This window comes from Carassius auratus, chromosome 27 (assembly GCF_003368295.1).
Source record: "Carassius auratus strain Wakin chromosome 27, ASM336829v1, whole genome shotgun sequence".
Taxonomy (NCBI): Eukaryota; Metazoa; Chordata; class Actinopteri; order Cypriniformes; family Cyprinidae; genus Carassius; species Carassius auratus.
In genome coordinates, this window is record NC_039269.1 from 15,897,630 (window position 1) to 15,907,660 (window position 10,031).

Here is a 10,031-nt window from a genome sequence, read left to right on the forward strand (position 1 = left end):
TGATGCTTAGCATGAATTACCACACCATACATCTTCCCGCTTAATCTACCATTAAGAAAATAAATCCTCACAGGTAACAGCCATTTCAATGCATGTTTTGCCCGTGATTGTCTGCTTTCACAGTAGTGAAATGTCTTGCCTAACTCTCAAGTGTCCGGTGGAAACTTAATCCATATGACTGTGTCCTGCATTCAGAGAGTGCTGAGCTTCCCTCCACATGCCCACAATGCCACTCTCCCGGTCTGAAAGGTATGTGTGGTGTGGCATTGATGTGTAATTGCGTGTGACTGAAACAGCGCCTTGGTGACAGGCTCTAGAGTGCTGCGGTTGGCTTGGGTGAGCTCTCCCCAGAAAAGAGGGGTTTTCTTTGCCCTTAAGAGGATTAAGTGGGGTTGTGATAACAGAGGGATAAAAAGAAGAGAATTGAATCAGAAAAGAGAGCTGGGACCAAAGAGGGCGACCTCTCGCAAGCGAGTTCAAACACCTGTTGTCATCGTCCCATCATCAGCACTTTCTCAGTCACACTGCTGCTTTTCTCTCTCGTAAATATTTGAATTTAAGATATTAAAGCTCATTCATTTATGTTCTGGTCTAACGTGCATTAATAGTTGGCATCTTTCATTTTTTGGCTAGTTTCTGAGTGAGCAGGAGTTCTTTGATGTGTATCTGAGCAATGGCTGTTGAAGAGATTTACCTCAGCTGACAGCTTGGAGAGTATGTGGCAAAATTGCAGTGCCAGCGGGCTAAAAGAATGCTGGGAACAGGATTAGGATCATATTCTGTCACTTCTTCAATGGGCTGGGGTTCCTTATGGTGGCAGCTTTCATTCTCCATGCAGCTAAAACCAAAAAGGAGCGCATGAGGGAAAGAAGTCTGGACTGAATGGTACACTGTGATTTTTGTGCTAGGCATGCTTGAGGTCCATTTTGTGCTAGTGTGTCTGTAACGGACTGTCTGACGGTGACACCTGATTAAACGGCAAGGTGAATTTAGAAACCGCTTAATAATTGAATTTGGATGCTGTGGAGCTTAGCAGTAACAGCTGTTTGTTTTGGTACAGTCAGATTTAAACCCCCGTTGTGTTGGGGTCAGTTTCAACAGCATTCAGTTCCAAAATGCTTGGAAAGCTGATTCATTTGTGACTATTTCTCGTGTAGGGTAATGTGGATGCAAACACATAGGTGTGTTTTGGAACGGCTGTATACATTTTGCTAACTTTTGTGTTGGGGTCATATTAACCCCCCAATTAATTGTCATGCAATTTGCTAAAACAAAATAAATAAAACACAAGTGTTTTCTAGTGTTTAGTGTCAAACACTAAAATTTTAATTTCATGAAAATCAGAATCAAAAAAGGAAAATTCACCTTTTCTTTATATAGTTTTATTTCTCAATTTTGCGTCAGTTAATTTTGAACATAATAATGACCCCCCCAACCTGACCCCCAGATATATAAACAAAAATTAAAATAACACGAGAAAAAGACAGGAATTATTAAACCACTCACAATTTTTTGAGTCTCTGACAAGCAACAGTAGAGGTTTTCTGTTTGTACACGAATCTTTAGTGTTTTTCAAAGAGTAGATTTTTGGCAAATTGCATGGAAACCATGTGGGTCTCATTACAGGCGTTAGTAAAGAGGACTTGACCTTGTTGTCACATAATCTGTATCAAACCCCTGGAGGCATTTTGTTTTTGCATGTTTAAGGTTAAGGAGGCCAGTCGCGAAACTAGATAATAGAGATGCTATTGACACTGTAGACTTGCTTGAACATTTTATCTGTAAGTTAATTGCTGTTATGCATTGTTGTTGTGTTTTTTTTTTTTCATAATGAAGCATTCTACCTGTCCATGTCTGTTTTGATCTACTCTAAAGGTTGAATGTTAGAATGTATTACAATCAGCTGTATTTAAATATGGTATAAGGCATTTTAAAATGCAGCTAGCAGCCCCATCAAGGACACTGAGAACATGGTGACTGTGGCATCAAGCCTCTGGTAAAATGCACACAGAGGGGAGACCCTCTTTATGTGAGCAAAGGGCTTATGCATTTTGACAAACCACACTGTTTAAGATATAATAGCAGCATAATCACAGCCCCAGGCTGTCATTCTTCAGCATAATGGCCTGCTTATTCATCTGGGATGGCTTATGTCCCCACAACGATTTTATTTCCCAAGATTACCTTGTTTTCTTGTTCTCCTAACTCTCATTTTCTTTTTTTTTCTGTTGTCCTACCTCCCTGATTTTATCACCTTGTTCTCAACTACTTCCTAAGCCCCTAATTCTAACTCCCTTTACTTTAAGTAAAAAAAAAAAATTATTTTAATTTAAAAATAGAGAATAGCTGTATTTAAATGTTAAATTTAGCATCATCACTTTCTAATTTGGATTTATTTAATGTGGTATTCTGATTTTAAAGGAGAGAAAATAAATATACTGCATATATTTACAAAGATGCCCAAGCAATGTTTTATTGAAGTTTTATTTTACAAGGTTTTAAATCTACAACTGACATAGAGAAAGATGTATATACTTCTGGAACACTCTCCACCAATATAGGCTACAAATTCACCACTTTGTGTGATGTCGTGAGTGACTGCATATTGATGTTCACAGTGACAATGAAAGAGTTACAAAGACGACCAGACTGTATAGGTTAAATAATCTGGGGGAGACGCAGGCGAGCTATGCGGCCCACCCAGTACAATCTTACAAAGGAACAGCTACCAGAATCATCACAGGGTTAAATTCTTCTCAATCTAAAACATAGAACTTTTACATCTGCCTTACCAGTAAACATTTATAGATAGACTTTGTATTGTACATATTAAAATACTTTACAAACACAATGAGAGCTCAGCACTGAGAGGGAAATAATGAGCAGAGAGGGGGAAAAAAGCTGCCGTACATGGAAGTGCTTTGCTGTCCACTTGAGAACTTCTGTACTGGACTGTCCCGCATTTGACCACTATTCAGGATTGTTTCCAGTTGCAACATATATATATGCACTTAAGCACTAGTTTTCTTCAGAGTATTGCAATCTCCAATGATATGCATGGTCTATAATTGCATTTCTTCCACTGCCTGAGGCTACATGTAATTAAAAGCTTTGCATATGTAGTCAGTGAAATCATTTCCTCATTACCCAACCACCCTCAATTTACCGTGGTTTAATCCTGACCATTAAACAGGTTAGGTTTAATTAATCTATTTAGTTGTGCAAGATACATTTACAAGTTGTGTGATGTGTAATTTGAGAACCACTATAATTGAATTAAAAGAAAGTTTTTTTTTTTTTTTGTTTTTGTTTTTTTTTTAGATTCAGGTGCATGCAACTGGCTGAGATCATCTCCAAAAAGTGCTTATATCAAACATCTACGCCCATCCAAAACATATAAATAGCTCTAAATCTAATTCAGGGCCTGTCCGTCATTTATGCAAAGCTGACAAATGTAATATCGTGATGAATTAAATGAGAGCTTTATCATTTTATTGTCTATTTAAGCTTTAAAACAACAAGCTCTCTAAAAGAGTCTGAGATTTTTTTACTAGTCTCAACCTCAGTCCCATACTTTTTTGAGTATTGGCCCTAATTTCAGAAGTCCAGGTGGCATGTTAGTAGTGGTAGAGAGATGTTCCCTTGCTCAGGTAGGTTTCAGTCTCCTGCTCAGTTGGGCAGCGTGTCCAGGCCCAGTGATGCTGCATGCTGCTTCGCCCGCAAGCGGAGGTTCTCAATGCTGGTGGTCTTGCTGTTGTGGCTAGGAAGGCCTCCAGAGGCCTGCAGCAGAGGGCTGTTCCAAACCTGTTGTGCATGGTGAGATAGGGACTGATAGTAGGACTGACAGGGGAGGGAGCCCAGGGGTGCTGGCATGTTGACATTCATGCCCAGGTATGGTATGGATGATGGAGTCGCCATGTCGAAAGACGGATAATGAACCAGATTGTTGGTAGCTGCCATGTGCTGGCGAAACTGCTCCTGCAGACGGAAGAGGCTGAGTGGTGACGAGGAGTACGAGTGACTCTGAGAGATCCCGCCGGTCACCCCGCTAGATGAAGATGACATAGCTGGGGAGCCAAGAGGAGAATCTAAGGGCACAAACATGGTTGTCAAGATTTAGATCAAAATGCTTGTTAGTTATTTCCCACCCTCAAAATGTCATTTTGCATCCTTTCACAAAACAAAGGCTCCAAAGGGATTTTATTTACAGCAAATCTTTAAGAACTAACTTTTTAGTGAACAGTTCTTAAAAAAAATTGTTCTTAGTATGAAGAACAATTTATACATCTAAAGAACCATTTTTTTTTCAATGGAAAGGATGCAGTGAAATTGGAATAGCAATAAATAGCAAATACGTACCTGGTTTGGGGCTGAGACGTTTGCAAAGTGGGGAAAGGTTTCCAGGTGCTGGTTCTTTCTCAACCTTCAGATCTTCTCTGTGCTGCTTTATCTCCTCTTCCTTGTCCGTTGCGTTGTCCTCTGTGGCCGACTCGCTGCCTGACTGCTCTGCAGATGTCACATTAAGCTCAACGCTAAGTTCTGATCCCAGTGCGTGAGGAGCCGCCTCTGCTTCAATGGAGGAGGAGGAGGATGAAGGTGGCTGGTTCTCAAGATTCATGCTGGAAGGGGCATCTTCCTTATCGTTTGTTGCTAGGGGCCCATCTGTCGAGACATCTTTCTGCTTCTGCAATTGCTCTTTTTGGAGGCTTCGTTGCTTCTTACGGAACTTTGCACGGCGGTTCTTGAACCATACCTGGTGGCCAAAAGACAAGGTGTAGATGGGTTACATGATAAATAAAGGTATTTGTAGGCATTAGCAATATGGTGAAATTGGTCATTTCTTACCTGTACGCGTGCCTCGGGTAGGTTGGTGCACATGGCCAGGCGCTCCCGCATCACAACATCAGGATAGTGCGTTTTCTGGAAGGTCTTCTCCAACGCCTCCAGTTGCTGGGCCGTGAAAGCGGTGCGACTGCGGCGTTGTTTGCGATGTTGAGAGCCGTAGCGAGCCTCAAGTATGATATCTTGAAATGTACAGCCGTTGGAAGACAAAAGACACGGCATATTTAATTCAGTGTACTATCACAATTATTTAGTGTGTTAAAAGGGAGGGAGAGAGAGAACGCACTTACCAGCCAGTCTCTCCGCGAGGGTGAGCGCGTGAACGGACGGCCGATAGTCAGGCGCGTGCTGCGCCTGTTGCGCCGCCTGTTGATGCAGGTTGTACATGGCGCTCAGTGAGTTCATGGCGTGGAGGGAGTATCCATTCACTCCGTAGTGTTGCATGATTCAAAAATATCTGCAAAAAATAAGAATGAGCCATAATGAGTTTAAACACTGAGCTTTTTCTATTTGTTAAAACATATTTTTACATTCACAAAAGTTAGATTGAGAGTTAAAGTCAAAGTTTAAAGTCAGACTAGATGCACTAAAGTGGCGTCCGTGTGAGGAGACAACTAGCCTATAGCAGCATCTTTAATGCAATAAATGGACAAAATATAATTGATATATTTCGGAAACAAGCCTTTTATATTTAATAGCCTAAATACACCTATTATTAAAATTATTATTATTTGAGACGTTGGTGATAGGTGTCAAGACTGCGGCTATAAAATTAAAGACAAAATTCCTTAAAATGCCTTCAATGCAGTTCATAATTCGCCTACTGATGTAATCAGGCCTTAAAGATAGCCTAATGAACACTTTACTTCACTATAGCCCATGTTTATTTGTCCCATCGTCTACCTTAGTAAATGGTCCTGCGTTCATTTATAAATTTTACTAAAAACGCATATTTTAATTACTATCTCGCTTTCTCGTGTGATATTTTATGTATGCCTAGTTCTAATCAATTAATATAGGTTGTTAGTTTATAGCTTGAGTGTCAAGCGCTTTTAAAAATACGCTCATAGGAGCGGAACTGTGTTCATTAATATCTAATCATTGTTTTGTCCAATCCATTAATCATACACAAGGAATTAATTGGTGCAATTATCACTTGTTTACCTAATGAGCTCCGAATTATGCTTACTACATTAGATTTATAATTTCAGAGCCAAATTACCGTAGCAAATCCTTTAAAAACAGTTGTCAAAGAATCATTGATTGGTTTTAGTGGGATCTAGGCCTAGGCTACTTAAGACTTCTTTATATCAGTTCTGTGATCGTAATTTAATTTCTCTCATTATGGCAGATGCTAGGACTTGGAAAGACGATATTTTAATCGTAATACTTACAATTTACTGATGATTGCATGGGATGCTGTTCGTTAAAACTTTGTTCATGAGGTTAGGTGTCCTGTTCTCCGGTAATTTTTCAAAGTCGATTTAAGATTTTCATAGATAAAATGAAAGGCTCCAGGACACGATTAGATATGTATTAGTATAGAGGTGGCTGACAGGCACGAATATCTCCAAGGCCAATGCACTGCGCATTATTAAGAAAGTATGCTCCCGCACATGGCGGGTGTCCAGGGACTTAACAGCCTCGAGTTTTAAACTAAATTGTATTTCCAACCAGCACTTAAATTGCTCGTTTTTTACTTCGATTCAATTCGTTTGTAGCCTATACATTAAATATTTTTTTTGCATACTAATTAGGCCTAATCAAAATTGATAACACAATTTAAAGTTATGGGCTTTTTTTTAGCAGTGCTGTAGCAATAATAATAATAGGTTAATAATAATAATAATAATAATAATAATAATAATAATAATAATAAATAGATATAGCCTAGGTTATAATTATTTTGAATCATTATATAATAATTCTGATACTAATTGGCAAACAATATGCTATGTAGCTTATTTCGCATTATGACGTATGTTTGTCTGCTATATTTGTTTTTATTATAATTCAGGGCCATTTTAATAAGATACATTCAAATTCAAAAATAATTTCCATAGCTTAGATTTAGATTTACTTAGATTTAGATGTTGTTTAATCGTTAATATTTTAGTAAAAATTAAATTACTTTTAAATTGTGACATATTTAGTTGTTTCTGTTTTTGTTGTTATTATTTCTGCATTTATATAATCTTGTTGCTTCAGTATTAATGGTATAAAGTTTTTTATGTGTCGTTTTTCTTTGCGATAATTGCCTTTATGGACACTCTATGCAGTTTCGTAAACGGCGATTTCCGTTATGTCTATTCAGAACTTATGGAAGGAAATTTGTTTGGAGGGCTTGTTTAAAGGTTTTTTTTTGTGTGTGTGCTATCCTTGTCTGTAGGCCACCGAAACGCTTACCCTCCTCAGCGTGGACGCTTCTGAATGGCACTCGGAGTGCCCATTCCCAGACTATTAAGTCAGTGCACCGTCTGATGAATGTGATCAGAGGGCAAGAGGGAATAGTTTAATTCGCATGGACAGAAGGTGCTTTGCTAAACATTTACTTTTCTCCCCCAAGTATTTGAATTGAATGGGGTCCGTTTCTCTCCCTCCCTTCTCTCTCGGCCCCTTATCCCATCGCCCCGGGGCCACGTTTTGGCTGAGATGTATGGCTTCTCTGCGGGTAAAATATGCATGTTGATCCCCATTTGGGTCCCCGTCTAATGGAAGTGCAAATAGGTTTCGACTGTGGAGACCTCCATTTATCATCACCGCTGACACGGACGGACGTATACAGTGAGTTTACATGTGTGTGCGTGGCTTCAAGAAATGCTCGCGTGTATGTTTTCCAAGCAATATGTGCCTAAAGAGATATGTTATAGGCCTACATCGACTTACGTTTTCTACTTTTAATTAATTGGCATTACATATGTGTGTATATGGATGGTATAGCTTACATTTGACTAATAAATAAATAAATAAAATTAAACGCATTTTAAAATAGTAGGCTAATAAAAACGAAAAATCGAATCTAGTAACCTAGTGATACAATCAGACAGCATAATAGCAGGAATAATAGGCCTAACTATAATAATTTATGATTTACCATTCATGTTTGTGAAACATTTGTTTAAGCGAACTTTGCTAAGCGTCAAAATTTCGCCACAGGCCAACTAATATTTCGCACAAAGGGCAGCTTATTTTAATACTGTGTCTCGCTTCTATTGTGGTCTGTTCATCCGCCTGTTACTGCTGCGGGCAGTGTGACACTCCATGCTTCGATTATTAAAACCTCATTATGCAAATTGGCATGTACAGTGCAACTTTTTGATCCGACTAAATTAGGAAAAATGTTAGCGTTAAAAACCCATTTGACCTGGGGGCACTATTTATCGTGTCTCGCATGACATATATTTATATTGTCACTCAAATTTTTGTAAGGCCCCCCACATTTATGTTAGCCTGAGCGCAGAGAGTTTTATCTTGCTCCATTTCCAAGCTGGCATTTCTCTAGCTGAAATGTATTTTATATCAGTATTTAATCATTCTGAAGAGAGGACAATAATAGTTTTAGCACAGTTTTAAGCCTAATTAAAATTTTAAAATGTTATGTTTTAAGGAAGGCATCCTGGCGCATGCTCAAAATAAACTCTTGAGCTAGTATAGTTATGTTAAGTCTTTGTTATGGGCCAGATAAGTATTTTTTTTTAAATAACTGAGTCGTGCCCTCTGGAATACAATTATGTATCTCTTTTTTATGGGGGGGCACTTTAAAATAAAAATAAAAAGCCTGGGCTACATGAAAAGTAGCCTAAAGAAAAACTGCCGGCATATTTTTTTTTTATATTGGTTAATCTATGCTATATTTTAGGCTATTGCTGAACTGAACACGTTTAAATATTACTGTTATTGGTTTATTATTATTTACGTAAATTGTTGCATAAGTCGTTTCTTACCTCAGTCTTGTCCTTTGTCCTGTGTGTCTTATGCTGTCACTTGATATTTTGTTGCTTGTAGCCCGGAGTATTTCCCAGATGTCCTTATCGCGTTTCTCAATGTCTAAGAGCCCATTCAAATGTATCCGCTAAGTATCAAGCGACTCCAAATCGTTCCCTGCGCGCTCTTCTCAGCACATCGCGTCCATCTATTGACACACGCTTTGAGGAGGGATTTTAAAGACCTCCGCGTAACATCAAGGAGGCTTGCTACTGGTCCTTGAAGCTGTCAATCAAAGCTCGACGATGTACTTTTCTGGCTACATTTGGACTCAGAGCCAATTGACCCTTTACTTGAAGTCTTAAATCACGCACTTGAGAGCACTAATGTGCACTCACAAACGCTTTTGCTAATGAACAATATAGACATATGTTATATGAGAATAAACAAAAAACACTGACATCGGTATAAAGGTTTAGAGCAGGAACATTAGAGAAACGGAATTACATAGCTTAGTCGTGGAAGAGATTTTGATCATGAACAAAAAAAGGCATTTTTTCTTTCAAAAAAACATTGTTATTTTTTCATGTAGATTGTGGATTTTATTGTTTGCCTGATGCAAGAACCAAACAGCAGATCGTTAGACATTTACATTATCGAACTCAGTTTTGCCAAAGTTAGTATATGTAAATGCCATTATATGAATATTTTGCTTTCTTACATTGTTCTCACGCATTGACTTGTTTTCGTACTTTGTGAACATAGGAATATTTCTATAGAGGCCACGGTCCCAATACTTTTTTTTTTAGACGAACGAATATCTCATGCATTGGTTTTGTTTGCTTTTCGGCTTTGTCATGCCACTGCAGGAGAGACTGAAGGGACTTTAGAGATCTCTAATAGATGCCAGGCTACTGCCTTCACAATCTCTCCCGGCCTTGAAGGATTTGGGTGAGGATAAGGGGAGACAAGACGCTATTTCAGCCTCCAAAAAACCTCTGTCTTGAAATGACTGCCGGTAAGAGGATTAAAACAATAATGCCCTTCTCTTCTTGAAGGGTTTTTAGAAAAGATTTCTTCTCCCGGAGCAAAACCGTTTAGGTTGGAATTAAGGGCAGCGCAAAGTAGCCTTTTAATGTAAAGCTTGCATAATTTGTTAAAGATGCTCGCAGAAAGCGGGCCAGGGTGAAAATCCCTAACTGAATTTTATCTCTGACCATAGTTATCATCTAGAGGAATTTGAAACGAATGGAAATTGAATGAAA

General features: G+C 38.7%; 1 protein-coding gene across 1 annotated transcript; it reads right to left on the reverse strand.

Annotated features, from left to right (window-relative positions):
* Positions 1-2,459: 2,459 nt before the first annotated feature.
* On the reverse strand, positions 2,460-8,986 carry dmbx1a (diencephalon/mesencephalon homeobox 1a). Its single transcript, XM_026206144.1, has 5 exons — positions 8,787-8,986; positions 5,133-5,299; positions 4,846-5,024; positions 4,360-4,753; positions 2,460-4,088 (listed from the first exon to the last, which is right to left on the reverse strand). The coding sequence occupies exons 2-5, from the start codon at positions 5,284-5,286 to the stop codon at positions 3,670-3,672; spliced, it is 1,146 nt and encodes a 381-aa protein (XP_026061929.1). The 5' UTR covers positions 5,287-5,299; positions 8,787-8,986; the 3' UTR covers positions 2,460-3,669.
* Between the last annotated feature and the right edge of the window lie 1,045 nt (positions 8,987-10,031).

Bases quoted from the DNA above. Each gene is read 5' to 3' on its own strand.
- dmbx1a (XM_026206144.1), bottom strand. From the start codon at position 5,286: ATGCAACACTACGGAGTGAATGGATACTCCCTCCACGCCATGAACTCA. The intron at 5,025-5,132 runs GTAAGTGCGTTC...GTACATTTCAAG, and splicing joins CCTCGCGGAGAGACTGGCTG to ATATCATACTTGAGGCTCGC. The intron at 4,089-4,359 runs GTACGTATTTGC...TTGTGCCCTTAG, and splicing joins ACGTCTCAGCCCCAAACCAG to ATTCTCCTCTTGGCTCCCCA.